The 13440-nt window shown below is 38.1% G+C and overlaps 1 protein-coding gene across 4 annotated transcripts in view; it reads left to right on the top strand.

Moving 5' to 3' along the window:
• The first annotated feature begins 230 nt into the window (after positions 1-230).
• Positions 231-13440, top strand: part of CFTR (CF transmembrane conductance regulator) — an 86203-nt gene continuing 72993 nt past the window's right edge. For 3 of the 4 annotated variants that reach the window (XM_082756357.1, XM_082756359.1, XM_082756360.1), the window contains exons 1-2: positions 10758-11043; positions 12350-12461. In XM_082756357.1, coding sequence (XP_082612483.1) covers positions 10799-11043; positions 12350-12461 — 357 coding nt within the window. In that variant the 5' untranslated portion in view covers positions 10758-10798. Of the gene's footprint in view, positions 335-10757; positions 11044-12349; positions 12462-13440 lie in introns of those variants that run through there. The other variant, XM_082756358.1, reaches the window with a different exon arrangement.

Genomic DNA, 13440 nt, shown 5'->3' on the forward strand with positions numbered 1-13440 from the left:
GGAGACCCCGCTCGGGTGGGGGCCGGGCGCGGCGGGGAAGAAAGAGGAGGAGGAGGAGGAGGAAGGAGGAGGCAGAGCGCGGGCCGGCTCCCCAACCCTCCCGCTTTTGAACCTGGGCACAGCAGAGGCGGGGAGAGGGGCAGGGGAAGGAGGCAGGCAATGACATCAGAGCGGCCCGAGCGGATAAGGTGGGAGAGCCCCGGGAGCGGAGCGGAGCGGGCGAGCCAGGCGTGAGCAATTGGCGGCCGCCGGTCCCGGCACGGCGCAGCCCAGCGGGCACCATGCAGAGGTCCCCCCTGGAGAAGGCGAACATCTTCTCCAAACTTTTCTTCAGGTGGGAGCCCCGGCGCCGCGGTCCCCTGGCCTCCCCTGGCCTCTCCTCCCTCCCCTGGCCTCCCTCCCCCTGGCCTCCGCTCCCCTGCCCGACGAGGGGTCCGAGCCCGGGGGGACCCCCGGCGGTGTCGGGTCGGGGTTTCCCCCTCCTTTCCCCTCCTCTTTTTGGTAGTGTCCCCGCCGGGGTTTGGCACCGGCTTCGTCTGTCAGGTGTCATAAAGCCTCCCCGGTCCCCGAGAAATTAATTTATGACCCAATCTGAGCAACCTTTGGTAAATTGCTCAACTGGCTGATCTGTTAGCTCATTGCGCGGAGTGAGGACGCGGGGAGGGTGAGGGGATTGCTCCCCGAGCTGCGGTTCCTCCTCTGTGCCTCATCGGGTTTTTAGTGTTGTCTCAGCAAGGCAAGATTTAGTGGCAATAGTTCCTTGTAAGCCTCCAAAGCGTTCTCTTGCAAGTCAAGTTCCTGATGCCTTTTCTTTTCCATAAATTCAAATTAAAAAAGAGAAGGAGCCAACGCCAGCACCTGTGTGCAACACGCTTTAAAAGACAATATAGACCCAAACACCTTCTGCATCACCTCGCTAGGAGCAACACTGCCAGCTGGAAAGGGCAAGCTGGCTGGCTCCAGCCCACATGCCATCACTTTTGCCCTTTCCCCTGGGAGCTGCTTTCCCCCTGTTGTTACTCAAGGGTCTTTCAGGCAGCACTGAGGGGAGGGAGGAAATCTTGGGCAAAACGTACATAGTGACTGAAATGGGAGCACGTGATATAAAACCATAACATTGGCACGAGGGCTTTGGCCAAGTAACTGACGGCTTTTAACTCCCTTTCTAAACCTTTTGGGATGGCTTTCCTCTTCAGCAGCTTGGTCTGGGTCATTTTCTTTTTCTTTTTCTTTTTCTTTTTCTTTTTCTTTTTCTTTTTCTTTTTCTTTTTCTTTTTCTTTTTCTTTTTCTTTTTCTTTTTCTTTTTCTTTTTCTTTTTCTTTTTCTTTTTCTTTTTCTTTTTCTTTTTCTTTCAAAGGGTTTCTGAAGGGAAGTTGTCTTTATGAATTGCTCGTTTTGCCTGCCTCCCCCACATCTAGTCCTTTTGCTCACTTTTAGACAGATGTGATAGTGGTGAACGATCCCAAACTTAACTGGTTTCTGGGGTTTTGCAAACATCCAGGTAAAGGAAAGCATCCTAGGGCTGTCCTTTACAGATACTGCAGTGTGAAAGAAGCTGTACCTGCTCTCAGATGTTGTTAGACCCAGAGCCTGTGGATGATGGGAGTAAACTTGTGTAAATTCTCCATAGAAGAAGTTTCAGTTAGCTCTCCTGTCAAGTATTAAGATACAAATCTGTAGGAAATAAGGCTGCATACTGACTTCATTGGTCATGGAGCCACTTTTTATATTTCATTTTATTTCTCTGTAAAGCTTCTGTCAACACTCTCCTAGAAGCTTGGAAGGGGTAGAGAAAAAATCCCAGTTGGTTAAAGTAAACATTTCTGATTCCTGCCTTAGTTAAAGTTCCCATGGCTGAAACTAGATGCAATTCATGCGCAGTGAGTGCATGATTAACCATCCTTTGGTCTGATCTGGAATCTTTCAAAACCCAAGCCTTAAAGTCAATTAAATGGCATTTGAATCATACACCTCATGCATGATGTGTGATATTGTACCAACTATCTTACTGTAAATGATGTGGTAATAACTAATACATGAAGTAAAAGAGATAATCATGGTCAATACTGACTAGACCAGATAAATCTATTTACAAAACTTTGTAGTAGCAATGTTTCAAAGAAAAATCAATCTATTAAAGTACACGGTCTGTTCGTTGGGTAAGAACAGCCAAAATTGTATGGAAACTTCTATAAAGACTAATGTAATTCTAATACATTCTGAATGATATGCTTTTGTTAATTACAGTGTCTGCTTACTTGTACTTTAAAAAATACACTGTAAATGCCTTTGTTTCTTGCAAAAATTACATGAAATACTTGAAAAATATCAAAAGTGAAAGCCAAAGGTAAGAGAATGTATTAGAGCCAAGCTGGCAGAAAGAACAGCTTTCTTTTACACATAAACATGTAAACCAATATACATTTTTAAAAAAATGCATTATTTGTAGCTATGAGACATATTAGCTTGTTTGAAAATACTTCAGTCCTCAAGGACTCCATCAGTTTCTGTCTCATCAGATATAGATCAGGATCAATGCTAAAGATCATTAAAAAGTAAGCTATCCCAGAGCAAAAATTCATCAAGGTGTAAGAATTGTATAGTGCTTTGAAGTATGCTTACTGTAATGAGCTTCACAAAGACAGAAGTATTTGTTACATATCAGCAAGGAGACCTGTCCACTCAACTGGAAACACCCACAAGGTAGTGATTAATGAGTTAGATTGGAACAAGGTTTTCTAAGATGTCAGAATATTTTACCAGTGTTTTAGCTGAATGTACACACATCAGTGGTTTGTGAAACTGGTGCTGTTTAGTAAAGAACTTCAGGACATGCCTACATTGTATACACTTTGGCTCCATGAAAACATGAGACAGAGCTCAAGGGCATTTTATCTGAAGTAAGGTGTGTATATGGAAAAAAGTTGCTTTTTCCACTGATAGAATAGTTGCTCTCAAGTCAAATGCTGATAAAGGCTTTAGTGAAGTAACTTCTCTAGTCAGTTCTTGTGGTATCATTTGTGAATTGTCAATCTGAATAAACTGCAATAAGTTGAAGGCCACTTTAGTAAAAGTGACACTAACGTATTAGTTATCATTTCAGGAAATCTTGTGGATAAATGTAATGTTATTTAATATTTATTTAATATTTTATGTGTATTGTCAGCTTCTTGATGTTGATGTCTATAAACCTGTTGACAAGGTTTTATTGTTTGATTACATGTCCTGTTTGGGCTAGAGGGATAGGTCTGAATGTATCAAAATCAGAATGGAGGTACTTGCTCATAAGTGTATAATTTAAACATGTTTCAGTGTTGTTTGTAGTTTTTTTTTTTTTTTTGTGAGTGTTTGTTTTCTTTCTTTCTTTCTTATTTCATTATGCTGAAAGGTGAGACACTGTCATGTGTATACAAGGAGTAGTATCTTAAGCAAGTTTTGCCATTTTGTTTGATTTTCAAGATCACCTAGACTGATGGGGCAAAAAGGAGAATTGTTTGGAGGTGGTGGTGGTAGTATTTAGGCACTAAAACCAAATTTCATCCTAAAATTTGAACAGTTTTGGCTTCAGAAACTGAGTTTTGATGGTTCAGAAATGAGATTTGAAGACAAGAGGTTTGAGATCTTCCATTAGTATGACACTTACAACCCCCTCGCTATTAAGTGTTTGGGGTTTCAGGGTTTCTCTGTCATTTTTATTTTTTTTTAAATTTTATTTTCCTTATTACATTCAAAGAGTTAATCCCTTTCATTCCAAAACACATGCAAGAGGTTTATCCGTGCACTGGCAACTTTTTGTCTTGTTTGAAGAAAATAAACTTTTATGTAGAAGCAGTCAGATAGTTATGTGCTTAGCTTCATGTTTGTTGGGAAGCTTCATTCTTGTCTATGTAACAAGATTGCATATGGTCATAGGGTTTTGCAGGGTCAAGGCCATAATGCTTGTTGCAAATAAGTCAGAGCACTTTGAAGTGACTTGGTTTTATTGTAGATTAGCTGAGGTGAGGAAGTATCAGCATGGTTTAATTAATGCAGATATAATTCATTTATGGCCGAGTACTAGAAACACTTATCACTGGAGTATCAGAAGTGGCTGCAACTTTGGGACAATTCTTTTATTTATTGTTATTATTATTTTTTTTGATATCCAATATTATCAGATTATAATCGGATTATCTGAATTTAAATACAAGTTCACAAAAGGCAATCTTTATGCTCCTGTCCAACTCTCTAAGCATATACTTTTGCTTTGGTATATACCAATATGACAACCGTCTCAGCAGGACTGAGTAGTTCAATGCATGTTTATTATTAATAAATATTAATATTAGTTATTAATTATATTAATATTAATTATATTAATATTAATATAATTTATAATTAATTTATAAATATAATTTATAACTAATATTAATATTAATTATAAATATAAATATTAATTGCTAAATGATTAATATTAATAATTTTAATTAAAATATTAAATAATTTATTATTATTTAGATGAACAATCTAAACCAAGCCATCTTCATGCTCTGCCTTCTCATGGGCTCCGTCCAACAGGTCTCCTCTAGTCGCTTTTTATTTCCAAACTAGACAGAAAGTAACTCAACATCTTTTCACATGGCTATCCCTTTGTTCCAAGAACAATGTAGTATGATGGGGATATGTGTTGGATTCCTTCTTCTGCTGTGTGTGGCCTAAGAGGGATAGGAAAGCAAATTCAATTCACCGAGTCTTTCCCTCTAATGTCTTCTGGGAGGTAAGACTAGTTACCAGTGTATGGATAGTGTCTGTCACTCCCAAATCCTTGAATTACTGTTTTTAATACTTTAGGCATTGACACAGAAAGTAGATTTATTGCTTCTATTACAGAGGTTTCTAGAAACCCTAACAGAAATTTGAAGTCTATTGTATGAGACACTGCAGAACATGTAATAATGAAGCTTGTTTTGAAGATCTTAAAGTCAAAGTAGATAGCACAAAGAATGAGTTAAAAAGAAGTTTACTTATTAGTTCTATAGAGAATAAAGAGGGGTGCACAAAGATTGACTTGTCCTGGGAGCATGTGATGGAGTTGGTAAATGGAGACTGCTTGAGATCTCCTGTTGCCCAAGGGTATGGCAATGTTATCTCAGGATATTTCTATAGCAAGTAATCATCACATTTTTCATGCAAGAGTCTCAGTCTCTGATTATCTACATTTTTCGAATGTGCTGACTTTCAAACTGGTGAGACTAGTGCTGTTTATTGCAGGAGAGCTCTACAGGTTGCCATTATTATTATTATTAATTAAAAAATATATATATTTTCTAGCAACATATGCATGTAGTTACAGGACTTCTGGGGGCAGGTTGGTGCCAAATCTTACTCTGGATAATAATGTGTCCCAGTATGTTTTCTAAAATAAGTAAGTAAATCAAAAGTCCAATTGAACTGTGGTAGCTAAGAAGACTGGCGTTACATATTTTGCAATGTAAGCTTGTAGATGTATTTCAACTGTCTTCCATGGGAGAAAGGGTAAGCCTAGCTACATGACCAAGAGCTCACATGTTGTTTATATATCACGAAGTCTCATATAAGCAAACTCCATGAGCATTTTAGGAGTCAGCAAATAGCTAAACCGAGGCAATGTGTCATGAAGCTCCAATATCAGGAGAGAATACGTAGGTGCTTAAGACATATTTTGAAAATAATTGTTTTTCATTTGAAACCAGAACCCTCCTGCCTGTCAGATACAGGTAAGCATCCTTCCTTTGGGAGAGGGTGGGCAGGAGAAGGGACTGCTCCTGGAAGGCAGTGCTTGAGTGGCCTGCTGCAGAACTGTTGCCTTGACTCCATGGGCAAGGTTGTGCCTCAGGAGAAAATCCCAAGTGACAGCTGGGAAGGGTACTTGATTCCAGGTATATTCTCATGTTGTGTTTTAATGTTGGTACTTTTCTTTTTATAAACTTTTTTTTTTTTCAACATTTAAAGAATGAACCTTTATTGTATTGAAGTCAATCCTCTCTTTCATTTTAACTTCTTTCAGTTTAACTCAGTTTAAGGTTAGTCTTTGAAATCTAGGATGCTTTTATTTCTCTGGAGGTAACAAATACTAAAAAACAAACAAACAAACAAACAAAAAAAACACACACCAAAACCAAGCAAATAAACAAACAAAAAAAAATACCACCAGTATTGCTTTGCTCAGAGTCCAAGATCATTTTGAAAACTGGGAGATGTGAGATATTTTCTCATTAATTTGCAAGAGTCAGACTGAAGACTGGCAGCATCATATGATGCAGGATGAAGAGAAGATGGCAAAAAGCAAGTCATAAGAGAGGCAGCCTACAACTCTGCATTAATTGCATATCATTGTAGTGGCAATTTACTTGTTGATACTTAGTATTTATATTAAATAAGTAATTTCCTTCCCTTTTCCTTCCCCTTTCCTGTTCAAATTGCCACAAATCTATTCAATTTGAGAAGGACCTTTGATCCCATGCCAGTTGCTGATGCTGGAACATATTACAGATTTGGAAGGGGCTACTGCATGCAAGGTGCAACTGCCTGCTAATTTATTATGAAATGTATCTATAAATGCATAGCTAAGACAATGGAGTGCTAAACTGAATCAAGATAGATGGTGTTATAATTAGTGACACATCTGGGAGCTTTTCAAATTCAGCTCAGTCATGAATAGCACAGCTCTGCAATGATTTTGTTGATACAAACTGTCTTCAATGTTCTTTACCTGTTTTAAGTGTCTTTAAAAGAGTAGGAAAAAGAATGAAAATGAAGAAACATCCTAGACAGTGTCACTGGAGGTATATATTGAAACTGTTGCAAACCTCATTTGTAGCACATCATCACCTCTATGGTATGTGATAGATTTATTAAAGAAATATTTGAGGCATATATTACACTTGATTTTGGTATCCAAACAGTTGACAGGCTTTAATAAGCTGATTGTATGTTACGCTGCTTAAATACCTTCATACTCCTTGTGTTCTTTTTTTTTTTTTTTTTTTTCTCAAAAAATTTTCAGTTCTGCAAACTGAAAGATTTTGACTGTCTTATTAACAGTAAAGAAAAATAATGCATTTCTGCTAAAAGTCTGAATGTCAAAGAAACATTTAGAGATTAGATAGATAGTAATCTGAATAAATACCACTTGCAAAAAAAAAAAAAAAAAGACAAAAAATGCAAGACTTTCTCAAGAGTTGCTGTGGAGTAATACTAATTAAGATTAGCTATTGAAATCCTGGGGTTTGAGCAGAACATCAATTATTCTTAAAACGGTGCTGTTCACAGCTAGTGGCAGAGTCAATGATATTGCAGCTAAACATTTTTCATGTCAAATAACTCCTTGTGGAAAAGAAGTGTTTATTAGTGAAGAAATTTAAATCTTAATCTTGATGGTCTGTTTAAAAAGAAAAGAAAAGGAAAAAAAAAAAAAACCTATAAAGAAAGCAGAAATAAATAGGATCTGCTTTTACCTTCTGTTGCTGGAGCGCTACAATAAGTACGTGTTAATATTAATCTCAGAACATCACATCTGTTTCTTCCTAAAGGGGGAAATGCTGAAGGTTTACTATAGCAGGCTACATACCCTGAAAATTATTTCAGCAGGTTACCATGTGAAGCAAAATAAGATAACTAATGCCTGCTCTACCAAGGGCAACAAACCCCAGGATTTAGGCCGGGGTGCCTGGCAGATGTGTGCTGTGGGTGCTCTGGGTTGTCCCACCTGGTAGCAAGGGCCATGCAGAGCCGGGCCCACCCTGTGTGGCTGTGTTGAGGGATGCTCCGAGGAGGGGTTGGGTGCTGTAAACACATTTCAAGTGTGGTGGAGCTGCCACCTCCTGTATAACATAAAGTACAGTTTGCAATTTGTGCTGCCGCTGGAGCGATGAACTTGGGGCAGGACAGAAGTGAGAGCCTCTCGTAGCATCTGGTCTGGTGTGACCCTTTGGGAATGGCTGAGATCTATGCAGTTTATCAGTCTTTTCCTACAGTCAGTAGGAACTAGTGGCTCTACAAACACCATCGGTTACACAGCATCATAACCTTGGCTTGATTTTTTCCCCCCCTATAATTGTTCAAAGAAGGGATAAGATAAAGTCAGAGGCACTTTCCTTGCTTCATCTCCGTCAGAGTTTAGGCCCACTCCCTTAGAAACTGCAGGTACCATCCCCATCTGTGCTACCCACAGGTAATGATGCCTCATGGGGGGAAAGGAGCACAGCTGTGGCCAGCTTTGAGCTGCTCAGTAGACGTCCCTGAGTTGTACTTCTGACATCTGCCGGGACAGCATCAGGTCGAGCAGATGCCCCTCAGGAGAGCTGCTTCCCTGTGCAGGTCTCAGCAGTGGTACCCAACTGTCCCGGAGCAGCATAACACCACTGCTCTGCTACTGTGCCAAGCTCTTCATGTCTGAAAGAAGGTCCCAGGTTCCTGGGGAATTCCTGTGCACTGGAGGAAGAACCATGTGGTCGACTTAGCAACACACTTCTGTCCTTCTGTCTTTGGTGGCACGCAAAGCAGCCTAAAGGGAGAGTCAAATCCTATTGACAAGTCAACACTGTGTGTTAATACTCTCTGGGAAGCCAAAGACATCTGTCCTATCCCTACAATTTGCCTGGGTGGGGTGAGACTGCTAGGGAAAGAAATAGCCATAATAGCAAATCTATTATATATTGCTAAAGTAAATGATAAAGAGATGGTCATTAGAAATCTAACCAAAGAGAACTTCAAACAGATGTTATGTATATGATGTTTGTATATCAAACTTATAAGGTATTTTCTGCTATCAGGCAATTAATATAGAGGTGGAACTTGTTTTCCATCTTTTCTTCTTTCCTACCATACACCCTTGAAACTTGTCCCCTGCTGGGTTTCATGTGTGTGTACCCATAATAACATTCCTAGTTAGTGGCAAAACTCTGACAGCACTACAGGCTTCTCTGTGAAAGAGTTCATTAAATGCCAGCCAGTAATCCGGTGGCATTTGCTAACATAATGCTGTAAAGCCAATCTGTTTCCCTTCCTTCTTGCTTTCTTCCTTTCAAAAGAAGTTTGTCATTCTCTGTAGACATGAAAAGAAAAAAAAGCTTGGAATTAATGCTAGCAAATCACTTCTATTAAGCTTAAAAATAGCAGAGGCATGTTGGTTAACAAACTCTGATTCAGATGTTTTAGCTGTTAAAAAAACAAATACATTAAAATACATTAAAAATACACACAAATAAATACAGATGATATTGCCAGTTAAAATAAATGTATACCTATTTTGCATTTCAAAACTTTGCAAGAAATCAAAAGCAAAATGGTAATCTGGATGGTATGCGAACCTGGCAAAATCTTGTTTGCGAGAGATATTCATATATTCTCTCTCTGGTACATTCTTTTTCATTATATACAGTCTCGTGTGGTTATTGACAGCTGCTGTTGAAAGACAGTCTTGAGACAAATACCATGCAATGGGCCAACTCCTCCCACTATGACCATTGCTAGCACCTGAGGCCACTTGGCACAGCTCATGGCTGGCCACATCTAGCTAGAGTGGGACCTGCAAGGCCAGGACAGCTGGGAGGTGAACACTGATGTGTGTGCCCTGCCGTAGACTGCGTTAGAAACCTGGCTGCAGACCAGGAGATCCCTGGAAGGTGTCAGTACTACTCCTGTAGCTGGCTGGAAAAATTAATCTGCTGTAGGTGCAGTTGCTCTGGTGAGCAGATATATGAGGACAAGGAATGCACAAAGTGACTTGTTGACTTGGGAGAGAGGTGTGATTTAGGGGCACATAATTTAGTCTGCATTGATGAGTACAGACAGTTAAATATATACAAGATTGAAAACTGTAAAGAATTTCTCTTTTGTCAAGACAATTTGGTAATTTATTATTGTGGTCTCAAAGCATTATTAAGGAGATCAGCAAGGAGATTAACTACGATATTGAGAATTAAAGAGGTTGCTTAGGAAGTACTATTGCTCACTTGTATTAGCTGCAGTACCGGTTTAGTGTCCCATAACTTATTTTATCATTGCCAAAATATATCTCCGTATACAGAACTTCTGATGAAGACAGTCAAGGAGAGCTGCTGTTCCTGAAGGACACGGATTAGTCATTTCTACATGTGATGTGCACAAAGTCAATACCAACTGGTCCTTTTTGCCATCTTGTACCTGGTTTATCATGTGCATTGGCTGACAATGACTTTCACATAGCAGTATTATTTTAAATTTAGAAGTTTTCTGCTAATCCATTTTATTATATCCCTGAAAAATCTAGTCCCTATTTCCAGTACTGGTGAAGTTGATGGATGTTTTACCAATAATTCTCCAAAGTGGATTCTCATAGCTGGCTTTGCTATAGCATAATGTGAATTGTGTGTTATTTCTCAGCTAAAGTGGTGTCAAAGACTAAGCTAAGCCCATATGATTTGACTGAAACTACAGTATGATTGCAGAAAGGAAGGATAATTTTCCAATTTCTTAAAGCATACTCTCTTACAGCAGGTGTGATATAATTGTTCACTTGGGAAATATCTTTCTATTCTGATGAATTATGGGGATTATAGACTTGTGTCTCACACAACCTATAACTTTGAAATGAACATTAAAATGGACGTGGTATGTTTTTGCAAATACAGTGAAAAGAACTCAGTGCCCTGCTCATTACCTTGTACTGATTAAATAGGCATTTTGGGATACAATTGAAATCCAAAACTGATTAAATTAAGTGATTTTGCATTTATTCTTTTAACATTAAGTTTGTATATGTAGTTTAGTAAATATGATACAGAGCTGTACTGTATTATGCCATCACACATAGGTGCTGTGGACAAAATGTTCAGGCAAGGCAATGCAGCTTCAGAATTAACCCCAGAAACAGTCATCTTTTTTTTTTTTTTTTCTTTTTTTCTTTTTTTTTTCTTCCTTTTTCTGCTTAGATGGACAAAGCCAATTCTGAAAAAAGGTTACAGACAACGACTGGAACTGTCGGATATTTATCAAATTCCTTCTGCGGACTCTGCTGATAATCTTTCTGAAAAATTAGAAAGGTATGAAATGTTCATGAATTTACTTTGTTTCAAGAATCACATTGGAAATTTCATCAAGAAGTTTTTGGATAAATTGTCTAAATAATATTGGGTGCAAGGTGGTGTCTATTAACTGGCTTAGAAGTGTCCTCATTCAGCAAACAAGGGCATTCAGTTGTCCTTTGGAGCTGATGGGGATCCCTGATGTGGATGTATCACCTCAATGCTCTGAACTATAATGTACAGGTACCTGTGACATCTATCTGTTGACTAGTGGGACTAGAAACACAGTTTCAATGTTAACTTCCTGTTCTGCTGTTCTTTCTTCCAAAATAACTTTGTCAAATCTTTTTTTTTTTTTTTTTTAACCTTAATTAATTAATTATTTTTTTAATGCCATTTCTAACAGGTTTTATTTAATTGCTTCTACAGAAGTCATGCCCTAACTTTCCTCATGTAGGCTTCCTCCCTACCCTTTCCCAGTGGGTTGTAATTCAGAAACTGCTGCGCTTAGAAATAACTCATACAAATACCTGGGCTTCAGTTCAGTCCGTCTTCTGCATCCTCTGGCACAGCTTTTCCTGATGTTCTGGGGCAGTTCACATCTCCGTGATTGTGCCAATCCAATTAAACTTAAGTGCAGTGTGACATACATATTCAAAACTGGTGAAAAGTATCGAGAATATTGGTATGCTTAATGCATTTTGACACAGAAAAGAATGTATAAATGGAATATTCTCGTTATTTAATATTCTGTTGAAAAATGAAGAAAAGTGTTGACTGATTAAATTCTTAGGAGTGCTTTAATGTGTGAGCTGAATTTTGAGTAAACATATGCTTATTATATATAGCATTGCTTCTGATTAGTTAGCAATTATTGAATGCATAGTTATTGGCCTAGCAACATAGATTAAAATAAGGCTATGCAGTAGGAAAGTCACATTTTTGATGCTTTGTTGGTGTTTTCTTTCTGCAGACTGGAAGAGCTCCAAAGCATTTATTTGCCTATTATTTGTGTGTTGGTCTTAAGTACAGCAGGTTTCTTTAAAACATACAATGTGACCTTTTCATGAATTAATTCCCTGCAGGGTGATGTATGGCTGAGTATTTAAAACTGCCAAATATGTGGCTGAACTACGTTTGAACTTTTATTGATCTATCAAGTCAATGAGGACCAGGTCTTCAGGGTCTCTGCAAAGCTTTGTTTCATTATTCACCTTAGCTAAATCTCCTTGGATATACTTGAGTGAATTGAAGTATGTCGGAGCCATAGACCCATGTATTTGCTCACACAACTTAATGGTCTTGTTTTTCGGTTTCTTTTCAGAGAGTGGGACAGAGAGCTGGCAACTTCAAAGAAAAAGCCCAAGCTTATTAATGCTCTTCGACGATGCTTTTTCTGGAAATTTATGTTCTATGGAATATTATTATATTTAGGGGTAAGATTTGTTCTTGTTTCTTGTAAACTTTCAGTGTTCCAGAAGTGGATGCAAGTCTTAGGGATTCCTAAATTGATACAGAATTACGTGAATAACTACAGGTTTTGCTCTGTATATTGTTCAGAAAGATGGTGAGTACAGAGAGATACTCAGGGGCCTTCTTAAATGAAGTATTTTCTTATCACGTGTTCATATCTTTAAAACGTATTAGTAACTTTGAAATGTACATGTACATATTGCTAGGTGCTAGCATATGTTCTCGCAAGCATGTGTGTTTTTTTTTTTTTGCATCACTGCTGAATTTAAGTAATTATTTTCTCATGTGACATTTTAAAAGAAGTTAAAAAAATTCATGAATTTGCAAGAGAAAATTTTGTGTACATTAGAAAAAAAGACAGTGAAATATCACATAATTTGGTCAATCTTGCTGAAGTGACTATCACTCAGCTCTATAGCTAAATGGTTTATTCAGGCTTACATATGCAAAAAAAAACAAAACAAGTTGTTTTCAGTAGTGGTAACAATTCTGCATAAGTAACTGTGTAAAATATATATGATATATACATATTATATATATATATATAACAGATATAATGGCCAAAAGTGGTCAGATGTACTCATATAGTTAGTGTTTTTTTTTTGTTTGTTTGTTTGGATATGAGACAGATCTCTAGGTCAGATTTTTATTTTGGATAGGTTGATACAGAAAGGAATTAATTCTGTCACCATTAGAGTTGAATGTGCCAGAGTTTAGCTGTCCTTTCAAGTAAGATTGTGAACTGGGCAGAAGGGAAATTTGTGTGAAACAACTCAGAAATTTCTTAGAAGTTCATTCTGCTTCCTATGAAACAGTACCTATTTTTCTAGTTTTCTACTGGGTATCCCAAGGAACTATTATAAGAGAATAACAAAGTTATAGAAATACAAACTTTCATTTCCATTAGAATGATCTCTCTCCCAAGCAGGAAGGGAAGAGTAG

The sequence above is a fragment of the Aythya marila genome (assembly GCF_965140915.1).
Source record: "Aythya marila genome assembly, chromosome: 1".
NCBI lineage: Eukaryota > Metazoa > Chordata > Aves > Anseriformes > Anatidae > Aythya > Aythya marila.